Source organism: Natator depressus, chromosome 3, assembly GCF_965152275.1.
Source record: "Natator depressus isolate rNatDep1 chromosome 3, rNatDep2.hap1, whole genome shotgun sequence".
NCBI classification, from domain to species: Eukaryota; Metazoa; Chordata; order Testudines; family Cheloniidae; genus Natator; species Natator depressus.
Window position 1 is genome coordinate 113,993,029 of NC_134236.1, and position 25,099 is coordinate 114,018,127.

The 25,099-nt window shown below is 43.9% G+C and overlaps 1 protein-coding gene and 1 long non-coding RNA gene across 3 annotated transcripts in view; one reads left to right on the forward strand and one right to left on the reverse strand.

The window, feature by feature from the left end:
* Positions 1 to 393: 393 nt before the first annotated feature.
* PPP1R14C (protein phosphatase 1 regulatory inhibitor subunit 14C) overlaps positions 394 to 25,099 on the forward strand; it is a 66,147-nt gene continuing 41,441 nt past the window's right edge. The window contains exon 1 of one of the 2 annotated variants that reach the window (XM_074948608.1): positions 394 to 763. In XM_074948608.1, coding sequence (XP_074804709.1) covers positions 497 to 763 — 267 coding nt within the window. In that variant the 5' untranslated portion in view covers positions 394 to 496. The remainder of the gene's footprint in view (positions 764 to 25,099) is intronic. The other variant, XM_074948607.1, reaches the window with a different exon arrangement.
* LOC141984984 (uncharacterized) overlaps positions 21,544 to 25,099 on the reverse strand; it is a 52,181-nt gene continuing 48,625 nt past the window's right edge. Inside the window, exon 5 of the long non-coding RNA XR_012638845.1 lies at positions 21,544 to 21,777. This is a non-coding gene — a long non-coding RNA (uncharacterized LOC141984984). The remainder of the gene's footprint in view (positions 21,778 to 25,099) is intronic.

Genomic DNA, 25,099 nt, shown 5'->3' on the forward strand with positions numbered 1-25,099 from the left:
CCCGGGAGCCTTCCCCTTCTTTCCCGCGGGGCTGCAGCAGGAGCAGTGACGGGCCCAGGGGCGCACAGCGTGCGGCCCCTGGGGAGCAAGGCAAAGCCAGGGGCTCGCAGGGAGCCGTTGCTGGGCAGAGCAGGAGGGGCGCGGCGAGGTTTGGGAGAGCGGCCCAGCGCCAGGCGAGCAAGGCGGGGGAGCTCCCGAGGCGTGGGGCGGGCACGGCGCCGCGCTCCTTGGCTGTACCTTTAAGGCGCTGTCCCCGCCTTCTCCCCCCGGGTCGGGGGCCCTAAGCACAGCCCTCCGCCCCTCCCCCCGCCGGGGTGTGCGCGCCCGGGCAGCCGTCACGCCGCAGGTGCGGAGCGGAGCTGCAGGAGCAGAGGCGGCGGCGGCTGCACCGGCCAGGAGGGAGCCGCGGGCGCCGGAGCGAGGCAGCCCCTTGCCGCGGCCAGAGCCCGAGCCGGGCCACCGGGCAGCGATCTCCCTAGGGGCGGCAGCGCGGAGCATGTCTGTGGCGACAGGGGGCAGCGAGCCGGGTGCCGCCGCCGCTGGGGGAGGCGGCGGGAGCCGGGTTTTCTTCCAGAGCCCCCGCGGCGGCGGCGGCGGCTCCTCCCGGGAGGACTCGGTCTCCGCCGCGGCGGTGCAGGTTCAGCAGCAGCGGCGCCACCAGCAAGGCAAAGTGACGGTGAAGTACGATCGGAAGGAGCTTCGGAAACGGCTGGTGCTGGAGGAGTGGATCGTGGAGCAGCTGGGGCAGCTGTACGGCTGCGAGGTACCGCACCTGCCCGGGGGCCACGGGGGCGCGGCTGGGAAAGGCGCGAGGCTGCCCGCGTGCAGTGCCCGGGGAGAGCCCCCGGCGTGTGGGCCGTCGCCCGCCGCACCCCCCTGGCCGCGGGAGGCATGCACTCGCCGAGGTGTGTGAACGGAGAGGGGCTCCCCCTCTCTGGGCTCTGTGTGTGTGTGTGTGTGTGTGTGTGAGATCTGCCTATGCTGCCCGTGCCTCCGCCCCCCAGAACTCTACCTGGAGACACATGGGGGGTAGTTAAACTTTTTCCTTTTGCGCCTGTCTATGGTTTGATTAATTGGAAACGTTGTTTGTTTTTGTTTTTTTTTTAAACCCACCTCTAAATGACATTCCCAACTCTGGTGTCCCCGCCCCCCTTTCCTCCCTCTCATTTTTTATGTTCGTAAAGCTGAAGCAAGATGCATGTCCCTCTGTTAGCCTTGCGACGAAATTAATTAAACGGCTTATCTTTCCGCGGGAATAGTCCCTGCAGAGGCACCCAGGGCTTTTTTGCAACTGCGGGGGTTGTAGGATGCCTGTGTGAGTGTTTAAAACACATGTTTAGTGGACATGTGTAGAGCAAAGGGGCTGAAGTCTGGTTTGTATTGATTTTGAGCAGCCCTGATTTCTGTGAAGGTGGTGATTTTTTTTTTTCTGTTCCCTTTCCCCGGCCATCCCCCAGAGAGGGATGGGGGAAAACAAGCCTTCTGTTCAAATGCTATTGATAATCATATACATGGCATGCAGTAAGCTGGCCTTGATCCTCCTGCCGCTAAACCTGTCTCTTGCTGCATAAAGGGGTTATAAGTACAAATTGACTTAAGCGGTTTAAAAACGACGTAATTGTGGGCTGGCTTCAGTTACTTAGGCTACCTCCTGTCTTACGTGTGTGCAGTGTTGCTGGAGACATGTTGGTTCCTAGGGTATTAGAGAGACAAGGTGGGTGAGGTTGGTGAGAGAGGCAAACTGTGGCCCACAGGCCACATTATTGGGGTCTGGGGCTTGCCTCGCTCCAGGTGGGGAGCAGGCTTGAAGGCCACTCCAAGCATGCATTCTGCAGCTCCCAGAAGCAGCGGCATGTCCTCCTCCCCCCACCCCCTCCTATGTTTAGAGGCAGCCAGACGGCTCTGTGCACTGCTCGAGCTGCAAGGGCAGCACCTGTGGACGGGGCAGCGCACAGAGCCATCTGGCTGTGCCTCTGCATAGGAGCTGGAGAGGGAACATGCCACTGCTTCCAGGAGCCGCTTAAGGTAAGCACCGCCTGGAGACTGCACCCCTGCCTCCCTTCCATTCTCCAACCCCCTGCCCCAGCCTTGATCCCCCTCCCACCCTCTGAACTCTTTGGTCCTAGCCCGGAGCCCCCTCCTACACCCTGAACTCCTCTTTTCTGGGCCTACCCCAGATCCTGTACTCCCAACCAGAGCCCTCACCCCAATTTTGTGAGCATTCATGGCCTGCCATACAATTTCCATACCCAGATGTGGCTATTGGGCCAAAAAGTTTGCCCACCCCTGCTTTAGAGCTCTTGAAGAAAAGTTTTTGTCTTGGTGGATTCAATAAAAGTTGATTCAATAAAATATATTACCTCACCCACCTTGTCTTGTCTTACATGTGTGTCTGAATGGAATATTGTAATCCTATGAAGTAACATTATATAGAGCAGCAAGTTTGTTATGTTTACAGTTTACATAGTATGCTACTGAATGACTATAACTGATGCTTAGCTGTATGTTAAAACATGTTTTTAAATTTTAGGATGGTATCCAAACCCATTCCTTCTTTTAACCAAGTAATTGCATGAGGGAAAGCTAGCAGAAACATAAGAAAGCTTCTCTCTGACAAGCATAATTTGAGTGCCTTTTTGTGGGGGCAGTGTTCTTTAAAGAGGATATTTTTCTCTTTAGGCTACAGTGTGAATATGTTAGGTCTCTTGTATGTATGGGCCTATTAAATGAGACTCTGGTCTAGTCTGTTTTGTATTCGGCGGCCTTTTAGTAGAAAGAATAGCAATGGTTGGATATTGACTGCTGCCTTTAGCATTGGTCACTTTACTGGAGACTAACTGGTTGTAGCTTGGGAACAAAAGGGAAGCATTCCAGAGGCTCATCATGTTAGTGAATAACATATTACACACATTCTTCAGAATAAATGGAGAAACAAGTGCTTGATTCCTACTACATTAAACATAGATTAAGTGCTTATTTAATAACATTCTTTACCTTACATGTTTCCCCACATTTCTATATTCACAGAAATGAAGTGAACGTATTAAATTGGGGAATCTATAGAGGCTGTGCTAATATGGTAAAATATATAGTGTACATATACTGTAGGATACAACAGTCTTGTCAGAACATTATAGCAGCAATTCTGAAGATTGCATTTATGTGCTGATGTTATGCTCAGTTCTGGACAATATTTTAAAAATAAGCCCTTGCCCCAGAGAACTTGCCACTAAATAAAACTAGTAAATATTACAGCATTTCTCTTTCCATGTGTGATTATAAAGGCACTAGAATGAGAGAGTTCAGCATACTGATCTTGCATTATTACCTTGAAGCAGTTGATAACAAAAGCTTGTGGCACAGCAAAACTGGTAATAGGTCCTGTGTTAGGAACAAAACACTTCCTTTTGCAATGGGAGGGTTTCTATTGAAGACTATGCAGGACAACATATACTGTGAGTGATTCCTTAGTTAAAATGTCTTTTGGTAAAGCATAGGTAAAATAAAATAAAAATCCTCCAAAAAACCAAAACCAAACCCCACCACAAAAAGCAACCCCCCACATCCTCAGGGTTATAGTTCAGCATTTACAAGGTCTCAAAGTTAGACACTTCTCAGCTGAGAAGTTTCATCGTTGCCCTTCCTTTCCTGTATGCCATGTCAACTTCTGCCTAGGGATCACGTCAGAACAAAAGCTGAAGAAGAGGTGAAATCCTGGGTCAACTGAAGCCAATATTAATTTTGCCAGTGGCTTCAGTGGAGCCAGGATTTCACCCCAGGGTCAGGAGTGCCTGTCAACAAAGAAGGAAAGCCTGAAGTGCTGATGTCTAAATTAGATGTGAGGTTTGAATAACCAGGATGTGGGCATCTAACACACATGCATCTTCAAAATCAGCACGGCTATATTTTAAAACTAGTTTCTTACTATAGCTGTGTAAGATTGCTCCCCTCATCAAGAAATGTGTATAACAAGTTCAAAGGTGTTAACTAATCTCACACATGGACTTGCATCATCAACTGAGGGAAGGGGATAGGTGGGAATTTAGTGAAAACCAAACAAACCATTGTAACTTTAACTCCTCAGACAGATTTCAGAGTAGCAGCCATGTTAGTCTGTATCCTCTAAGGTGCCACAAGTACTCCTGTTTTTTTGCAACTAACAAATGTATTTGAGCATAAGCTTTTGTGAGCTACAGCCCACTTCATTGGATGCATGCAGTAGAAAATACAGTGGGGAGATTTTGTATACACAGAGAACATGAAACAATGGGTGTTACCATACAGACCGTAATGAGAGTGATCAGGTAAGGTGAGCTATTACCAGCAGGAGAGCAGGGGGAGGGGGAGGAGACGGGATGACACACACCTTTTGTAGTGATGATCAAGGTGGGCCATTTCCAGCAGTTGACAAGAACGTGTGGGGAACAGTGGCAGGGGGAGGGGAATAAACATGGGGAAATAGATTTACTTTGTGTAATGACACATCCACTCCCAGTCTTTATTCAAGCCTAATGTAATGGTGTCCAGTTTGCAAATTAATTGTGGAAAAGCAGCATCACTTGCCCCATAACCTCAGCCGTGCAGAACACAATGACATCCACAGCCTCAGAAACAACTCTGACATAGTCAAAAAGGCTGACAAAGGAGGTGCTGTCGTCGTCATGAATAAGTCGGAATATGAACAAGAGGCTGCTAGGCAGCTCTCCAACACCACTTTCTACAAGCCATTACCCTCTGATCCCACTGAGGGTTACCAAGAGAAACGACACCATCTGCTCAACAAACTCCCTGAAAAAGCACAAGAACAAATCCGCACAGATACACCCCTAGAATCCTGAGCAGGGGTATTCTGTCTGCTACCCAAGATCCATACATCTGGAAATCCTGGACGCCCCATCATCTTAGGCATTGACTTCCTGACAGCAGGATTGTCTGGCTATGTAGACTACCCCCTCAGGCCCTATGCTACCAGCACTCCCAGCTATCTTCGAGACACCACTGACTTCCTGAGGAAACTACAATCCGTCGGTGATCTTCCTGAAAACACCACCCTGGCCACTATGGATGTAGAAAACACTCGTCGGAAACAGTGTCCCCAATAATGTCACGGCAAACCTGGTGGCTGAACTTTGTGACTTTGTCCTCACCCATAACTATTTTACATTTGGGGACAATGTATACCTTCAAATCAGTGGCACTGCTATGGGTACCCGCATGGCCCCAAAGTATGCCAACGTTTTTATGGCTGACTTAGAACAACGCTTCCTCAGCTCTCGTCCCCTAATGCCCCTACTCTTGCACATATTGATGACATCTTCATCATCTGGACCCATGGAAAAGAAGCCCTTGAGGAATTCTACCATGATTTCAACAATTTCCATCCCACCATCAACCTCAGCCTGGACCAGTCCACACAAGAGATCAACTTCCTGGACACTATGGTGCTAATAAGCGACGGTCACATAAACACCACCCTATACCGGAAACCTGCTGACCGCTATACTTACCTACATGCCTCCAGCTTTCATCCAGACCACACCACATGATCCATTCTCTACAGCCAAGCTCTACGATACAACTGCATTTGCTCCAATCCCTCAGACAGAGACAAACACCTACAAGATCTCTTTCAAGTGTTCTTACAACTACAGTACCCACCTGCTGAAGTGAAGAAACAGATTGACAGAGCCAGAAGAGTACCCAGAAGTCACCTACTACAGGACAGGCCCAACAAAGAAAATAACAGAACACCACTAGCCATCACCTTCAGCCCCCAACTAAAACCTCTCCAACGCATCATCAAGGATCTACAACCTATCCTGAAGGATGACCCATCGCTCTCTCACAGATCTTGGGAGAGAGGCCAGTCATTGCTTACAGACAGCCCCCCCCCCCCCCCAACCTGAAGCAAATACTCACCAGCAACCACACACCACACAACAGAACCACTAACCCAGGAACCTATCCTTGCAACAAAGCTCATTGCCAACTGTGTCCACATACCTATTCGGGGGACACCATCATAGGGCCTAATCACATCAGCCACGCTATCAGAGGCTCGTTCACCTGCACATCTACCAATGTGATATGTGCCAGCAATGCCCCTCTGCCATGTACATTGGCCAAACTGGACAGTCTCTACGTAAAAGAATAAATGGACACAAATCAGACGTCAAGAATTATAACATTCAAAAACCAGTCGGAGAACACTTCAATCTCATTGGTCACTCGATTACAGACCTAAAAGTGGCAATTCTTCAACAAAAAAAACTTCAAAAACCAGATTCCAACGAGAGACTGCTGAATTGGAATTAATTTGCAAACTGGACACCATTACATTAGGCTTGAATAGAGACTGGGAGTGGATGGGTCATCACACAAAGTAAATCTATTTCCCCATGTTTATTCCCCTCCCCCCGCCACTGTTCCTCACACGTTCTTGTCAACTGCTGGAAATGGCCCACCTTGATTATCACTACAAAAGGCTTTTTTTTTTTTTCTCTGTCCTGCTGGTAATAGCTCTCCTTACCTGATCACTTTTGTTACAGTGTATATGGTAACACCCACTGTTTCATGTTCTCTGTGTATATAAAATCTCCCCACTGTATGTTCCACTGCATGCATCCGATGAAGTGAGTTGTAGCTCACGAAAGCTTATGCTCAGATAAATTTGTTAGTCTCTGAGATGCCACAAGTCCTCCTTTTCTTTTCTTTTTCCTCAGACAGATTATTTTCCCAGCCCCAGATGGTGGGAAAAAGCATTCACCTTTGGTCTGAGAGGAGCAGGGGATCTCTTATAGAAAACTTTAACAGTTAAATGGAAAGATAAATGTATAACTACTTTGCTGTTGAAGTTTCTTGCTCTTTAGCAAACTCTCATGACTGGCTCATTTCAGATTTGTTGAATTTACTTAAGTTTTTGAAGAAAATGGTGTTAAACTTAGATTAGAAATACTAATTTAGGTTAATGTCTTGTTTCCCCCAGCTCTTGCTAGACATGTTACCTTATGGTTAGGGCCCTACCACATTCAAGGTCCATTTTGGTCAATTTCACGATCGTAGGATCTTTAAAAATGTAAATTTCATGATTTCAGCTATTTAAATATGAAATTTCATGGTGCTGTACTTGTAGGGATCCTGACCCAAAAAGTTGTTTGGGAGGGAGAGTTGCAAGGTTATTGTAGCGGGAGGTTGTGGTACTGCTACCCTTACTTCAGTGTGGCTGTTGGTGGCGGTGCTGTATTCAGAGCTGGGTAGCTGGAGAGTGGTGGCTGCTGGCCAGGAGCCCAGCTCTGAAGGCAGAGCCGCTGCCAGCAGCAGGAGAGAAGTAAGGATGGCATTGTATGATACTGCCCCCCCTTACTTCTGCGCTGCTGCCTGCAGAGCTGGGCCCTCAGTCAGCAGGTGCCACTCTCCAGCCTCCCAGCTCTGAAGGCGGCAACAGCACAGAAATAAGGGTGGCATGGTATGGTATTGCCATCCTTACTTCTGCACTGCTGCTGGCAGGGCATTGCCTTCAGAGCTGGACACCCGGCCAACAGCTGCTGCTCTCCAGCCACCCAGCTCTGAAGGCAGCACAGAAGTAAGGGTGGCAATATCGCAACCTCCCCCCAAAATAAACTTGCGACTCCTCCCCCCGCAACTCCCTTTTGGGTCAGGACCCCCAATTTGAGAAACGTTGGTCCCCCCCCCCCCCCCCCCCCGTGAAATTTGTCTATAGGGTAAAAGCACAAAAAAGACCTGATTTCATGGGGACGACGACCAGATTTCACGGTCCATGACTTGTTTTTCATAGCTGTGAATTTGGTAGGGCTCTACTTTTGGTACTGTGTAGTGTCATGGTATGTCTACACAGCAAGTAGACACTAATGGCTGGCCCATGCCAGCTGACTCAGGCTTGCGGGGGTTGGGCTGCAGGGCTGTTTCATTGCTGTGTAGACTTCTGGGCTCTGGCTGGAGCCCGTTCTCTAAGACCCTCCCACCTTGCAGGGTCCTAGAGCCTGGGCTCCAGCAATGAAACAGCCCTGCAAGCTTGAGCTGGCTGGCACGGGCCAGCTGCAGGTGTGTAGTTGCTGTGTAGACATACCTTCAGAGTTGATGGCAGTAGTCAAAGGGCTAAACAATTACTAGGCTGTCAGCATTCAAAATAGTATTCAATATCTATAGTCTGGTGGCAAGTGTGATGAATAATGTAAGATTTTTTGCTTAAATTATTTTTAGGTTTGGCTGTAGCTCCCGTATTGAAACTTAATCACACTATTACTAACTGTGAGTGAAAGCTGGTTGGGAGAAATTGGTCAGCTTAGCTTCTATGAAAGATCTAGCACAATTTCATAATATGGTGATGCTCGGATTCTGAAATAATTTTAATCCTCGAGAATGTCTCACTAGCTGTGGAATGGATAATTCTGGAATAGCAAGTCCATGGTTATGTTTCCTCTCTAGTCTGTTGAGGGACTCGGCATTTTCATTTTTCACTGATGGTGGAAATGAGTAATTACCATCCATTCTTGGGAAAAGCAGAAGTAGGGAGGTGAGGGGTACTTTGTAGCTTAGTGCAGAGAATGTGTGCAAAATAAATCTTGGACTCTAATATTGTGACTGGGTAAATTTGCTGTCCGCCCACTGATCTCCATTTAAATAGCTTCTTTCTAATGAATTACAGTAAGACTCATTGGTAAACAAATACTTCAAAAACCAGAAGTGTCCCTTTATTTGAAGCCTGAAATGTGGTCCTGTGTCTCTCTTTCAGTGCTTGAGAGAACACAGGGTATAGGAGGAGTTGAACAGGATTTTTAAAAGAAGTTTGTGACTTTTGAAAACCTCTCAATTTTTTTATTAAACTGAAACCTGAAGTTAAACTGAAATGATGAAAAGCTTTCTTTAGAACGTCAATCTTTCTTCAGAGACGTCTTGCCACGATTACAACATACAAAACTTGAGTTGCCTTTAGGAAGACGAATCATATGTAAACAATCATTTAGAGTTGTTTATGTTGGGGATGAGGGATGGCTTGTAAAGGGCTGGCTATTTTGAAAGCAAACTTTGCAGGGGCAAAGAATTTAGAGTAGGATTGAGGTTGAAGCATTTCAAGTAAAGGTGCTCTGAAACAAGGTCTAGTGGAATCCAAGGTGATCCAACCCACTCACCAATTTAGTTGTGCCGGGTTCTCGGGATGACTGGCCTTAAACTCATATGAACCCAGCTCAAACTCCTGTTCACGTGACCTCTGGCACTCACGTGAATTACTCTAGATCAGGGGTTCTTATTTGTCATCATGAGCCTCCCTAAGCTTAAACCTCTCAAAACAATTGCACCTCATCATAGTTTACTAAGACTACGCAAAGAATGAAAACATAAGAACGGCCATACTGGGTCAGACCAAAGGTCCATCTAGCCTAGTATCCTGTCTTCTGACAGTGGCCATGCCAGATTCCCCAGAGGGAATGAACAGAACAGGTAATCAAGTGATCCATCCCGTCACCCATTCCCAGCTTCTGGCAAACGGGCTAGGGACACCATCCCTGCCCTTCCTGGCTAATAGCCATTGATGAACCTATCCTCCATGAATTTATCTAGTTCTTTTTTGAACCCTGTTATAGTCCTATGCTTTGCAAGAGTATTCCTAAAATATAATCCTATGCTTTGCAAGAGTAGAAGGGCTTTGATCAATGTAGTTATAATAAGTGTATAAGTGTCAAAGGTATTAATTTTAGTTCATAAAGCACCTTTCATGTTCTCTCACAGATCTGCTCAAAAAGAGTACAAATCACAGCAGCTAAAATAAAACTGCACAAACATTTTAAGAAATCATAATGTCAAACCTCTTTGTGCCAAGTGGCTGAGGGCACACAGTTTTACAGGTATCTCCTGGGTAGAGCATATGCAGCATAATGCACTAAAAAGGGGCATGTAAGGTCTCTACTGAGAGCCAATAGCCCACTGGTGGTCATAATCATTGCAAAATGTATCTATGGAATATATTTAAGAAGGTAAAAATCTGTACTGGCAATTAGGTTCCTTGAAGTTAAAGCAGGTCACCTGGAGGTGACATGCCTCGGACAGGTTCTGGTCAGGCAGGAGGTAGTAGACGCTTATCTCTCTGATTGGTTTTTGTGTATTGTGTGTCTCCCAATGTAAGTCTACCTGTATTGGGGGCTGCCAGCTCATCAAGATTGTGAAATCGACAAGTTATCACAAAATCTACAGGAAAGAACACACAGCAGGAGAGTGTCCAATTTATGAATAAAAATCAAGACTGTGTTGATACATCTGGGGTTGCAAAGAGAGTGAGAGCATTCTACGCTGCAGAGACAAGCTGACAGTATGGCTTGTCTCATGAAAAAGGGATCGCAGCCTTCCAGGCTAGAAAATGCTGGTGAACAATATTTACATTAGATATGATATGTTATTAAATCTAGACTCTGGAATGCATGTTATAAAATAAAACCATATGTAACAGTTTGTTTCCAATATTTCTATTTGCTATTGCCTGAATCGTTATACTGTTTTAAACAAACTTTTACTTGTTTTTACTGTAAACATACCCAAGTGCTGTATGTTAAATGGAATGGTGCTCTGAGGTGGAACTGGCAAGTTGGCTGTACTGCCTCTTTGGAAGCAGTGAATGCTGTGAGTGTCCAGTGAATCAGGGGGCTGGACACAACAGGGGGATGGATGGAGGGCTCAGGTGTTGGAGTATTCCTGTTGCTAACCTGCAGCTGCGTGGGGGTGACAGAATCTGTGGGCAGAGTTTAGCACTGAAGGTTACCATCACTTTGCGCTCCACATATGTCTGGCATAGCAAGAAGTCTGTGGGGGTGCTGAGCTAGTAGCTGGAGTGGCCTCTGCCATGAGTGCCATCGTTGTCCCTGGGGCTGGTGGAGCTGGGGGTGAAGTAGAGCTGTCACTGGCTGAGACCAGCTGGTTACTACTTGGCTGTATGGGCACTATGTAGGAGGCAGCATGTCACCGTGGGCAGGGACTGCATGGGGCCCTGCCTCCCCCTGGGACCCAACCCAACCAGCTACAGAGACCCCACATCTGCAGTGACTCTTCCCCGGCATGAGTGGCCAAGCTCCAGAAACAGGGAGGAAAGTGACACCAAGAGCCTTTACAGAACTTACTTTGGGGTTGGAGTGATGCTCCAACAGCACTAAATCCCTGGCCAAAAGACAGGAAACTAGTGCCCCATCCTGGCGCACAGTCCCTCCTCCTTAGGGAGAAGGGCACCCCATTGTTTGAATGCCTCTGCTCTAAATTATCCAAAACTACATACATATTTACTAATGAATCAGTAAAGTGAAAATGTAGTGCTTAAGTCATATTAGCCTTTAGTAGCACAAGATTTAGTGGCCCTCACCGGACTAATACTGTATAAATTCATTCTGGTCAGTTTCTTCAACCTCTGAAAATGTCTTTCATTTTTTTTTTTTTAAAAAGCTTTAAATCTTTTTGTAGGAGTATCTTTCTCCACAAGTCTGGCACCTTTAAAACCCCTGACCAAATTTGTAGGTGGTGAATAAGGTTTTGTAACTGACGCTGCCTTAGAATCACTTGCAAATGAATAAAAGAATCAAAATTGGTGTAACTTATACCGTCTGGCTGGTGGCCATGTAAGTTACACCAGTGAGGATTTCCATATGCATAGTTTGCCTTCGCCTTATGTTCACCACCAGATTTAAAATTTTACACATAGTCTCTGGGACAATTTCAGAGATGATCAGGTCAGTTCTATAAGTAACTTTCTGTGCTGTGGTACTTTCTCCCAGCAGGCATATCTGTAATAAGTAGGGCCCTACCAAATTCACGGCCATGAAATCACAGACTGTTAAATCAGGTCTTTTGTGTGCTTTTACCCTATGCTATACAGATTTCACAGGGGAGACCAGGGTTTCTCACACTGGGGATCCTGATCCAAAAGGGAGTTGCAGTGTGGTCACAAGGTTATTTTAGGGGGGGGTCACACTATTGCCATCCTTCCTTCTGCACTGCCTTCAGAGCTGGGCGGCCAGACAATGGAGGCTGTTGGCCAGGTTCCCAGCTCTGAAGGCAGCGCTCTGCCGGCATCAGCATAGACGTAAGGGTGCAATACTATACCATGCCACCCTTACTTTTGTGCTGCTGCCTTCAGTGCTTGGTGGCTGGAGAGTGGCAGGCAGCAGGGCAGAAGTAAGGGTGGCAATACTATACCATGCCATCCTTCTGTGTTGTTACTGGTGACGGCTCTGCCTGCAGATCTGGGCCCCCAGTCAGCAGCCGCTGCTCTTCAGGTGCCCAGCTCTGAAGGCAGGGCTGCCGCCAACAGCAGCAGAGAAGTAAGGGTAGCAGTACTGTAACTCCCCTTACAATAACCTTGTGACCATGCCACAACTCCTTTTTGGGTCAGGATCCCTTCAATTACACCACCGTGACATTTCAGATTTAAATAGCTGAAATCATGACACTTACAATTTTTGAAATCTTACGACCATGAAATGGACAGTGAATTTTGGTAGAGTTTAGAACAACACAGAATTTATTTTATGCCTGTTCATGTTTTGTTCTAAACCTTGATTCGGGGGGCAAGGTTCAACAGCTAGTAAGATATAGATAAGATACCTTGTCTTGCCTGGCATGCATTTGACCAAAAAATGGAAGTTGTATTATTCAGATGATCATATCTAAGTTACATTGTGTTTTATTTTATTTATCTTTTTTTTTTTTTTTAAAACAACCTTATGATCTCAGAGGAGCAAGAGTAGGTATATGATGCAGGTGACTTGCTCATATTGTGGGAACTGGAAGAAAGGGTGGTTTGGTTGTCCAGGAGACACTGTCCTATCCTAGCAGACTATGACCAATCTCAGTAATAAGTGTCTGTTCCTGGCTGGACTACAGCAATCAGCCCTTGAGGAAACTCTCGCTAGCACAAAATGCAGTAACGTTTCTCTTCAGCACTATGCACTAACATAAATACACTATGTCTGTCCCTACAGAACATAGCCAAAGTGAAGATCTTAGTCTTTATCTTCAAAGTGCTTAATGGCTTGGGCCTAGGATACCTAAAATAATCTAAAACTCCAGGATGAAGGAGTCTCCATGTGTCCAGCTTGGCTTCCTGGGGATAAAGGAGCTGTGCTGTCTGCCACAAGAGTGAAGCTTGTCAGTGTAGATGTAGATTTCTTGGGAGGCCCATGCAGAGGTGGGGAACAGACTACCAAATGGTCAAAGAACTGCTTTAAATCTTACCACTTTCCATTCCAAGTGTAGTGTGCCCTTTTCCATATTGCCTTCTATAGTAAACACAAAGCACAGCAGACATAAAACAGTTATGGGAACCTCCAACAAAACCTCTTGTAACACTCCCTCTAGACATAATGAGGGAGGGTGGGGGAACCACATGTGACAGATGCTAATTGAGTTGCCTAATGGTTTTCTGGAAGGTGCTCGTACTATGGTGATAGGGCGGTAAGGAAATCTAAGCAGAATAAAGGATTTGGTCTTAACCATTCTAATCATCATCAACACCTTCCAAGAACGGTACCAAAATGGAGCAAGTTAAAACTACTACAATACTACTACTAAAGATACAGTTACTAATTTACAATCTCCTCTGAATAGGACAGGTCTTAGAGATGAGCCCTATTGGTCTTATTGTACTGCTAAATATTTCTTTAATGTCGTCATTCACGGCATTTCTAGTCCCTATCTCATTAACAAGACACTAGTCAAGGCTAATGTGTATTAACAGGTACTCCAGCGATAATACAGTATGTGCTGCACCATTGAACATGGCACATTGCATCAATTTCTATATGCTTTCATCGGCTAGTGAGCCAAAGCTTCTTGTACATCTCTGATTACCTCCGCTATTACAAGGTGCCTGCCTGGGATTTTGAGGCTGCATTCCTGTCCACCTCTGGTCTTCTGTCTGCTTCAGCCCCTACCATCACCTGCCACTATGTCCGTGTTATGCAGACCTTAACCGTCTGAGGTGGTTGCTATGGTTACCAGCAATCTGCTTGTTCTGCATCTGCAGGAACAGTAAATGGAAGTGTTTGCAACATCTAGGTAAAACGTACGTTTGTTTGTTTGTTTGTTTTGGCACATCCCATCCTCGTTGAAGTCACTTGTGCTGTTTTTGTTGACATTGCAAATTTAGCTATATGGATTTGATGGGCTGATGTGGTATGGTGTACTCTTTATCCTGTTTTTGGAGCAATGGTTGAAATATTCTTTATTTTTCTTGCAGAGTTTCTTATTTCAAAGAGGATTGGACCCCTGTTGGGTAAAATATTGCTAGGGTATAAAAATTTTAGTGCCAGTTGTGTGTCTTTTTGAAGAGATTCCCTTTAATTTGGGTGGCACCCCACTCCCCCCAGGCTAATTGGTGTCTGTATCCATTCTTGAATAGAATGGGTGTGGCCAGAAAATGAGACGCATTAGCAATAATTTGTGGAGTGAGGGAGAATAAATTATTTACTCAGATATGAGTAAGTAGCTAGGTGCTCTGAATTTTTTTTTCCTCAAGGAATTTAGTATAGTAACCCAGTGCTTGAACAACTATCCATTCAACATTTTTTTTTAACATCTCTCAGAAAAACTTAACTCAGCACTAGAAATGAATTCATCTAAGATGACCTCTTAGAAAACCGATCAAGAATGGCCTAGATTTCATAGTATACTGCCCCCACTTACTACTGAACAGATCTATGCTAGTGAATTGAGTGCTGTGATCAGGGCTCTTTACAAAGGTTAAATACTCAGGTTAACAACACTCTAAGATATGTGAAGCAATTACTAAGCTCCCATGAAGTTAAAGGCACGTACCATGCTTGGCCTAAAAGGGCCTAAGTATCTAAAAGGAACATACTTTCCTTAGAGAGGTGCTGAGCTCACTCACCTACCTTTGGGGGGTCTTAGAAACTTACAGGAATGGTTTCTCAGTCTCTTTTTGTTTATGTAAATGTGCTAAATAAACTTCTGAAAATCTGGAAACAAGGTTTTTTAATTCTGGCTTTGAACACAACATTCAGCTATCTCCTCTCTTCTTTGTGTGTGTAACTTTAGAGATGTTGCCCCCTCAAGGAACACAGGAAAAGGTTGTATTTTAAATCATGTAAATATTGTATAATTTTGCTGCCCTTTCAGCATCCTGATCATTACCATGACTTTAAAATGTAAGAAGTGCTCTTGACTTCTGCTTCTGAGACTTTAAAGTGGACTTTCATTGTCTTTATTTAATCATCTTCCCATGCAGATGAAATCCCTATTTACTGATGGTCCAGAGAAGAACTAGTTAAACTAGAGAGCTAATTTACTTCATCTTTTTTCCCCCTTTTTTCTCTCACTCTAGAGTGTACAGGTCTTGCTCTTTGTGGTGGGGTGTGGCTGCCTTTTGACAAAACGAGGAAAAGATGAGTCACTTATTTAAGTATATAATTGTACTTGTTATAAAACAACATCTGTAAGCAGTCATAGTTATAAGCTTTTTTTTGTTTTTTTGGTCTGCCTTTAGGTAGATAGCTTGAAATGTAAAGCTATTTCTGTTACAAGACAGTCAACCAAATTTTGTGCTGACTTGCATCGCATTTAACAGGGTGCAAGTCAGGGCAGAATCTGCTCCAGTCCTCTCATCTTGCCATATAAGCAGATGTAAATTCTGCAACTGAAACAAATATTTGAAACAAAAATAACCCTCTTTAAATGAAGAAAATGTTTATTGCATGACAGACTCCAGTTATGAGGCACAGTGAAGTGTCTTTAAATAGACTCGGTATCTGGGTAAGAAGACATTCTAATAGAAGTAAAATCTCACTTTCCAAATAGTGAATTGTTTCAGGTTTGCCCTGTGAATAATCTGATTCTGTACTCATTTGTTGTTTGCAGATACAGGCTGAATTTCCTGTTTGTAGTCTAGTAGTGCTCACTGTGTATTTGGTGCTTCTTGAAAAGATGCTGTCCCTGGACCCTGACCAGCAAACAAATCTCCAAACAATCTCACTGTACACTAGGGATAATCTCTTCATTTCCTGCGCTCTCAAAGAATTGCTTTGCATACAGGTTTAAAAATTTACACGACCTGTAACCTGAATCAAACTGAATAGCAGACTCCTCTTGAGTCTCCAAAGATGACAAAGCAGCAGAAGTATCAATCTTTTCTTCTTGCAGACTTCCATCTTGCTTACCTACCATGAGAGAGTACTTCTCTCTCATCTTCCCCTTCTTCTATCTCCCTTGCCACCCACCCACTGAGCTCGAGAAACTTCAGCTTGACAACACAAATTGAGTAGGTTAAACCATTACTGTCCATCTGTCAGTTCAACTGCTAGTTGCATGTCCTAAAATGTTGGCAGTCTCACAACCCCAGTGTGACACAGAGTGGAATTACACAAGTGATTTTTCTAGAGGTTATCAGCACTAGAGAAAGGGAGTGAAATTTAAAATCCTATATCTGCTGCATGTACTGGCTGTCACTTTATAAGCAATTATTTCAAAGGTTAAATAAACTTAACTATTAAAGATAATAGTGTTCTTGGAACAAAGGAGCATGAGTCTGAGTACATATTGGGGTACAAATCTTCATTAAGGTGATTGTAGATCATAAATTGACTTAAATTCTGGTAACTGATAAAATCCTTTGTTTAAAAATCCATCATGCTATTCTAGGAACCTGTTCAATACAGTATCCAAACTATTTCCAGGGAATAGACAAAATGCCTTCTGTGTCTATGACCTGTGTCTGTTTTGTCTGTATGGTAGTTACCAGTAGTGGAGATAGTGTACTTAAACCTTGATGGAAGTCAGTGTTTTGTGTGTGGATTTCAGTTATTACATAATTGATAGCTTTATTAATCCAGTGAAACACCCTTCTGGCTCCAGTACAAAACTAGCACACTAAACGTTTGCTATTATGTCTCTCTAATGTTTTCTTATCTCTTACTCTTATTCAGAAGGCTCTAATTTATAGGTGATTTTATTAGTCTATTATAGTGCAGTTTTTGTTCTGAAAATAAAAGGCATCTTGCATTTCTGACTACATTGCTAATGTGAGGATTGTAAATTTAAGTTTTGTGTGTGCCGGACTCCATAAATACAGAATTACAGCACAGTCAGTGCTGCATCGTGAAAATCCTCTTATCTGACTGTCTCAACAATATTACGTTCTAGTAACTGTAAGCTTTTTGCATTTGATTTAAATGTTAATAGGGTAATTGTAATAGCATATAATATGCAAATCGGTTCAGCCTCATGTTCCTTTCCTTTTGCACTATGTTTCTATGTAGACTCTAAATGCCCGACTAAACTGTTTTTTGGTATTGGGGGGGGGGGGGGTCTTCCCTAATGCACTTTCCTCACACACTTTATAGTGGCACAAACATGAGACCTGAGGTCATCAAGGGATGTAGCTGTCTGCACCTTTATATGGGAGTGGAGTCCCACTGCAGTAAAAAAGAATTCGTTCCACCATAAAGGTCTATCTTGCACGCGCACCTCTTTCTGTGGTTGGGGCCTTGATGGCCTCACTATGAATGTCATAGGTTTGTTCTGTGGCTGGGATTACATGATGATCTTGAAAATGATGCCCAAGTATCTTAAAAAAACTTAGTGATAAGTGAGATACGGTTGTAGATTACTCTCTTTTCATAGAACTGGGTTGAGTTCTCTTAAGTAACTATAGACTCTGGTCTTGATTGGGACTCCATGGGAAACTTACCCACCAATATAGCTGTGAACCACTTCGCAACATTTGAAAATAGAAAGAATGATGGCAAATCAAGGTCCTAACTTAATATTTAAAGACTTGGCTGAGAAATTAACAGGGTAAAGCAGACCATTTAAAGACTCAGATTTAGCACTGTGCTCCTTCACATTCTTTCCAGCATCTCTGTGAATTAGAGCCTACTGACTGTAGGCTGAAGTTCTCAGCCCCAACACTACATCTGGTTGATTGTTCTGAAATCCAGTCCTCCAGGCTCTGGATGTCTGCGTGGTCTCACTTCCACAGCACAAATGGTCATTTAATCCTGTTATCTAAAATCATTATTTCATTTAAATCTCTGTGTCCCTCTGGAGATGCAGTCTCTACAGATTCTACAGCATGTGACCAGAATCGGGAATTGTTTTACATAGCATGGATGATCCTGGTTTCCCCAGATACTGCCAGGAGAGCATAGTATGGGTTGTAGGATGCCCTTGTAACAATTCTTGGGCTCATTCTACTAGTATAATGATGCGGATTACTTCATCCTGTCATAGAAGGCTTGTGATGGTTCAGAACTTTATTATGCTTTCCAAGTATTAGTGTGTAAGTGTGAATTAAAGAGTACAACATGCATAAACATTAATATTGAAATGTTTCTGCTTTGTGTGAAGGATGAGAACGGGAAAACCATGTCCCCTGTATCTGCACTGAAGTGGCTTTATCTAACAGAAGTAACAATTGAGAATAGGGTTAGCATGTTGTATTATTTTACCAGAAGATGAGATATTTGCTTAGATCAGGGGTGGCCAACCTGAGCCTGAGAAGGAGCCAGAATTTACCAATGTACATTGCCAAAGAGCCACAGTAATATGTCAGCAGCCCCCCATCAGCTCCCCCGCTCCCAGCGCCTCGTGCCTCCCCCTCCTTCCCCGCGCCTCCCAATCAGCTGTTCCATGGTGTGCAGGAGGCTCGGGGGGGTGGAGGGGAGGAGCGAGGGTATTGCAGACTCAGGATGGGAAGGGGTGGAGTGGGGGCAGAGCCAGGGGTTGAGCAGTGAGCACCCCCCAGCACATTGGAAAGTTGGTGCCAGTAGCTCCAGCCCCGGAGTCGGTGCCTATACAAGGAGCCGCATATTAACCTCTAAAGAGCCGCATGTGGTTGCGGAGCCACAGGTTGGCCACCGCTGGCTTAGAAGATACTACTTGAATTTGACAAATGGTTGCTGAGACTACCAGTGTTGTGGGGCTGGTTAAGAAATTCTGAATTTTTCCTCCTTATTTTCCTCAATCTGCTGTAGCTCAATGCCTCTACTACTCATTTTAGCAATTTCAGGCAACAATAGAAATACACCAAGTAGACTACAATTCCTTCACTTGTGTTTTGTTACTGACCTCTTTAAAAACATTGAAGTTGTTTGGACATTTGAGTAATTAAAACTATAGAATATCAAGCACTGGTAATGTTGTAATACAGTAGACTGAAGCTGAAACCTTGCTGTAACTGGATGGCAGCTCGCTCCTCATACTTACCCAATGATCTAGAGTTCTATTACTGTGAAAATACTACAAATTTTCTCTAGATAGTTAATAGGTTTTGAAAGTTAAGCAAATTGTTAGGTGCACCAAACCCTGCATTTATCTTTTTTTTTTTTTTTTTTTTTAATCTGAAATAGATTATTTTTAAAGACTCTTTGATAAGATGATTGTGGAATTTTTGCTAATCTTTTTAATATATGCCAGAGATGACAGTATGAGACATGCTGGATTTATTTCTCTGGTAACCGTGGTGATTGCTCATAATCAGATGGCAAATTCTGGGCCTGATCATTCAAGTTGTGGAGAACCCTCTCTGCTCAATCCTGCAGAGCTGAATGTGCTCAGCACCTCACAGTAGGAACTATTCAGGGGCGGCTCTACCAATTTTGCCGCCCCAAGCAGGCACCACCGAATTGCCGCTGCCCCCAGAAGAGCGGCGGAGCTGCCGCCGAATTGCCACCGTGGGACACGGAATGCCACCCCAGGCACCTGCTTCGAAAGCTGGTGCCTGGAGCTGGCCCTGGAACTATTGATTTGGGTGTTTGAACTGTGAGCTTCTTGAGGAGAGAGAACCGTTATAAGCCTCTGCTACCATTGCTCTTTTGCAGGAAAGACTCTTGCAGGACTAATATTTCAGTCACCACGCCCAAGTTAAAGTTTGCTTATTTTGAGAAGGTTGACTTGCTCTGTAATGTTGTAGTGCAAATACTCTTAATATTTGTTCGACAGATGTGATCTTTCTGCATTAGACAGTTAATTTAAAGACAGGAAGTGGTGTATTCAGATATCCACGTAATATTGCAAATGCTGGTAACTCAGATTAGCCTACTGTTTGGGCTAGGCCACCATTTTGTCACTGTTTAGCTAATATTTCATGTTTTGAGGAAGGCAAAAACGGACTTACCTTAAGTATACAGTATTGCATGAGAGTAGGAAGAATGTGTTCCTGAAACACTGTAGGAAATTGGCTTACATCCTGAAGCTTGAGACTTGGTCAGTTTATCACTTGTTTTGCAGAGCTACAATGTTGTTAGACATAAATTAATCCAACCACAGTATTTGAATCCACAACTGCCTTCAGGTTGACTACATACTGTGCAACGGAGAGCTTCATTTTATTGGTTCTAAACTTAATGTTGTCTTAGTTTCACCTGTGAAGGGACAGAGTATAAAGGGAGGATGGATCAGTTTTTACTATGCCCTTATTTTCAACTACCTCAATCAAATCCTTTCTGACTTCCTTTTTTCCCTTGTCAAGCTAAATCCTAGTTTTGGAATATTTTATAATAGGAAATATACATAAGAAATAAAAGCAACCTGATACACCAATAGATGCTTGTTTGCCTGCTTGCTTCCCTCTGGAAGAGCACTTTGCTTGATAATTTGTTTTAATATCAGGTCTCTAGATGTGTTGGAATTCAATTTTTTCCCCCTCTTGCCTGCTCATTAAAGAATCTGAGGGACTAAAGGATCAAGGGCCAGATTACTGAAGGTCAGATTTGGAAATCAGTGGGAGTTAAGCACCTAAATACCTCTTAAAAATCTGACCCAACCATCAACCAGTGGGATCAGGATTTGAAAAGGCATGCTCACTGACGCTAGATATTAGTAATATTACAGGTATATGGGTGGAGGCATAGAGTGGAGAGGGGATTAATAGGGGGTTGTTGTGTCTTCCTTCAAAAGAGAAACAATATTTAGGACCAGTTCCTGGAAGCACTCAATAGTGAGGAGTAATTCCTCTGAAGTTCAGTGTCTGGGGCTTAAGGCTCCTAGCTCTGCTGTGCTGACTGCATTATAGCAGTAGTACCTAATGGCTGCTGTGATTTCCCATGCTGGCTGAACATCTTAGGGCTACTAAGGAAAATGTATGTGATAATGATCTTGTGGTTAGTATTCTCATGTTAAATGTGGAATATGCTTGCGTCTTGAGGTTAGCTACAGAAGCATCTGCCAGTTACTTCCCAGGCAGAATACTTAGTAAACAGCTGGCATCTAACTGTACATTCTGATTTTCAGAACCTAATTTATTCTGAGGGTTTCTGGAGCCAAACCATGTTCTGGCTCATGTGAGCCCTGATCAGCATTCTGAATCTCATTTCTTCCTTTCCCTTGTTATACTTCAACAGTTATGCTAAAAAATCTTGAACCACAGAGGCTTTTAAGTGGAACTCTGTGAAATCTTATTTCTTTATTGACTTCATATTTAATAAACGCACAAAGGACATACAAGGAAATCCTGCCACAAGCTTCAAAAACAAAAATGAGGTTTTTAATTATGAACAAATCCAAGAAATACTTAATCTAATTTATGGTGCACCCAAGTTCTCCGCTTTCAGCATGTTGCAGATTCATTGCATTGATGAATAACCGAATTATAGATGTTTCTGGGAGAAGAGTTGGAGGCTTGCCTGCTGTGGGTGTGATGAGGCGTGCTTGGTATCTGGGAAAGTCTGAGAGATGACTTGATCTTCTGGCATACAGGAAGTGGTTGAGGCTGTTGGTGGCAGAGAGGGAATGCAGCATCTCTTCCTCATGAGTGGGATCAGAAGTTACCTGGAGGGCAAATGAGGAGCGGAAAGTACTAGTTCTGTTTTTTGTTCATCTCTTCCCTCCCTCCCCTTGCAGTAAGCCACACCATTGCCCTCACATGCCAGTATTTATCACTGCATCCAACAGTGATAACTTAACATCAGAGGGAGGAGAATTGTGGGTACAAAAACAATTCCATTCTATAACTTTGGGGTGTCCTAAATTTGGCTCCGTGCTGAATATTATAGAAATACTAAGGTTTCATTTGGCAGAAAAGATAAGCTTTTGTCTGATAGACAAGCTTTTGTCTTGGGTTTGCACTCTGTTGCAACCTGCTGCTATTGTGTTAACATTGCCTTGGAGAAAACTTTATGCAATCAAATAGCAACAGTAAAAGTAGAAATTTACCCTCTCCATCTCAGTCATCTCAATGAGGTGAGAATTTCCAATTCTACTGGTCCATTTAAATGCCAATATTAAACACACACTTTTTCTGTCTTTTTTTAAAAACCAAAAGTCCCCTGTGTGATTAAACAAAAATACATTAAAAAATAGTCTTAGTGCAACATTAATCTTATACAGTTAAGAACAATCAAACCGTGTAAAGACAAGGTTCTAAAAACAGTGTTTACTCTGCTCTTTTGTACACAGAGTAGTTTCTGTTCCTGTTTCCTGGCTAAATGTGTGTTTTGTTTTGTTCTAAAGCACTGTCAATGCAAAGTTTTCAAAATGGTTGCGAATGTTAATTAACTAAACCTGAACGTTCTTGTGAGCTACCAATGTATTACCTCAATTTTAGAGATGGAGAGACTAAGGGCAGGTCTATACCTAAAAAGCTGCATTGGTGTAGCCCTTTGGGGCTTGTCTACACTGGCAATTTACAGCGCTGCAACTTTCGCGCTCAGGAATGTGAAAAAACACCCCCCTCAGTGCAGCAAGCTTTGGAGCTGTAAAGCGCCAGTGTAGACAGTGCACCCGTGCTGGAAGCCGCGCCCCTCGTGGAGGTGGTGTGGTGTGGTTTTTCCCCCTTTTTTTTTTTTTTCTAAGAGCGCTGGGAGAGAGCTCTCCCAGCGCTCTGCCACAACCACACGTGCCATGTTAACGCGCTGCTCAGCAGTGCTTTAGCATTGCCAGTGTAGACTAGCCCTTAGTGAAGACATGACCATGCCAACTGGTGAGCTTCTCCGTTCAGTCTAGTTAATCAGGTGGAAGTTAAGTTGTCAGGGGAAGCTCTGCTGTCAACATAGCACTGTCTGCACCGGGGCTAGGTCAATATAGCTGCGCCGCTCAGGGGGGTGGATTTTTCACACCCCTGAGCGATGTAGTTATACCCATGTAAGTTTGTAGTGTAGAGCTGGTCTTAGTCATGATGAGGTTAAGTGACTTGCCCAAAATCATTCAGGTATTTGATGGTAGGTCCTGGTTACCAGATTCCTACTCCCATTGTTCTGATTTAATTGCCACTCCACCCTTCCTCGCTATTATATGTAAAGCATACTTCCTGAAACAAGGTGTCTCGTGTCTCCACTCTTTTATAGGGTGGATTACATATCAAGAGTGTCCTGTGGCTATCCTTCCCCTCCCTTTTAAAACTATACAATAATCCTACGGGAACTACAGCAAGTACGTATATGAAAAAGAAACCTTGGGTATAGAGTGTCTTTTACCTTCTCTTAATGCAACTTTGTAGCGAGAAACAAGGAAGACTGTCAGCATTATGTAACCAGCTAGCTCTTCATAGGTCACTAGCAGTCTACAGCCCACAGTGTTTGAACTTCAGCAGTACACATCTTGTATTTTTGTAGAGAAGAGTTCCTGTTGTTGGAATCTTAAATCTAGCAAATCCTGATTTTAATATTCTAATGGGCGTTTGAATTTAAATATATAGTATTTTAGTTGTTGAGAACGATATTCTAATATCTGAGATCGATATCAGCATGTTAGGCTCGAAGAAGCTTCCCCAGACGAGTGTATTCTGGAAAATCATTTAAACTCTATAATTAGCTGTTCAGAGGAAGTGCTCCAGCAAGCCTCCTGTATGAATCTTGCTTTGTAAGAATGTTCGAGGTGCATATTGCTCTCTGTACAAGCTAGGGGGTATGTCTTCGCTGCAGAGTGAACTCCAGTGATGTGATTTAGATGTAAGCGCCCCCTGTTTGACTTGATCATGTGTGAGCAGCCACACTGCAAAGCCATCCCTGAATTATTGTGACCGCACAATGGTGCTGCTGTCACCTGTGAAGTTCTGGACTTCTGGGGGCATAGCTCATGGTGCTTCATGCTGCAGTAAGCTGAGCTGCTCTGATTCTTGTGGGAGAACTTGTTCTTCTTTCTGGGCACATGTGGCAATTTGTGGGAAGGCACTGGAGAGCTATAACCGCTTGAATAGTTTAACCTGTGTCCTCGCTGCAATGTAGGTGTGTTACCAGCTGGGCTGTAAAGAGCACTCCGGCTTTAGCCTGTACCCCAGGATGGGCCAGCTAGCCCAGGTATAAAGCATCACCACCCTCAGCTGAGAGCATTTTGTGAGTGGATGAGAGCTGGGTTGGGGCAACACCTGAGAAAGAGCCAGGGTTACTCCTTTAGTGAAAAGAAGCCTAAGGGTGTTGGCATTTCCTCTTCAAATTTTCCTTTGGTGCCCATTATTAAAGAACAGTCATGCAAGAAAACTAATTATGGCTTGTAAAGCAGAGCAAAATTTCATGAGATTGATCTGATGTGAAACTTCGGCTCAGTAAGTGAGACTGTACATACTCATCGCACCTGAGTCAGGTTCCCAGACTGACTACACGTCTAACACTTACCAGCTATCAAGCTGTAGATATGCAGCTCTTTTTCTGTGCAATATCTTGTAACTCTAGCTTTAATTTGCCTTCCTTAAGCATTTTCTTATGTAATTCAGCCCTCCGAAGTATTTGGTTGTATCACCGTACCTCCATGATCTGGGCACTCTTCTGACTATAGCTAAAAAGCATTTCAGGATGCACACCTCCAAATCTGTATTTGCTATTAAATGTAGCCTGTGACCTTTCCAAAACTGAACAAGTGGTTGACATGATAAATGTATGAGGAACAGCATATAAGGACATGGTGAGGCAGTTTAATTGCCTCCATGGTGGTTCTTGAATATAAGGCTATCAAAATCAATTTCTGTAACTTCCAGAACAAAATGACTTATTTATCTTTATTGAAATCTCAAGTGAATCTAATGCCTGGGTTTTTCTAATGAAATCAATGATCATTAATCTTAGTGTTTTGAAGCTAACTTCACAAGTTTGGGTAGAATGAGTATTTTTGTCTTCAATATCACTCATCTAGAAAGTCTTTCATGTCCTAACTTATCTTT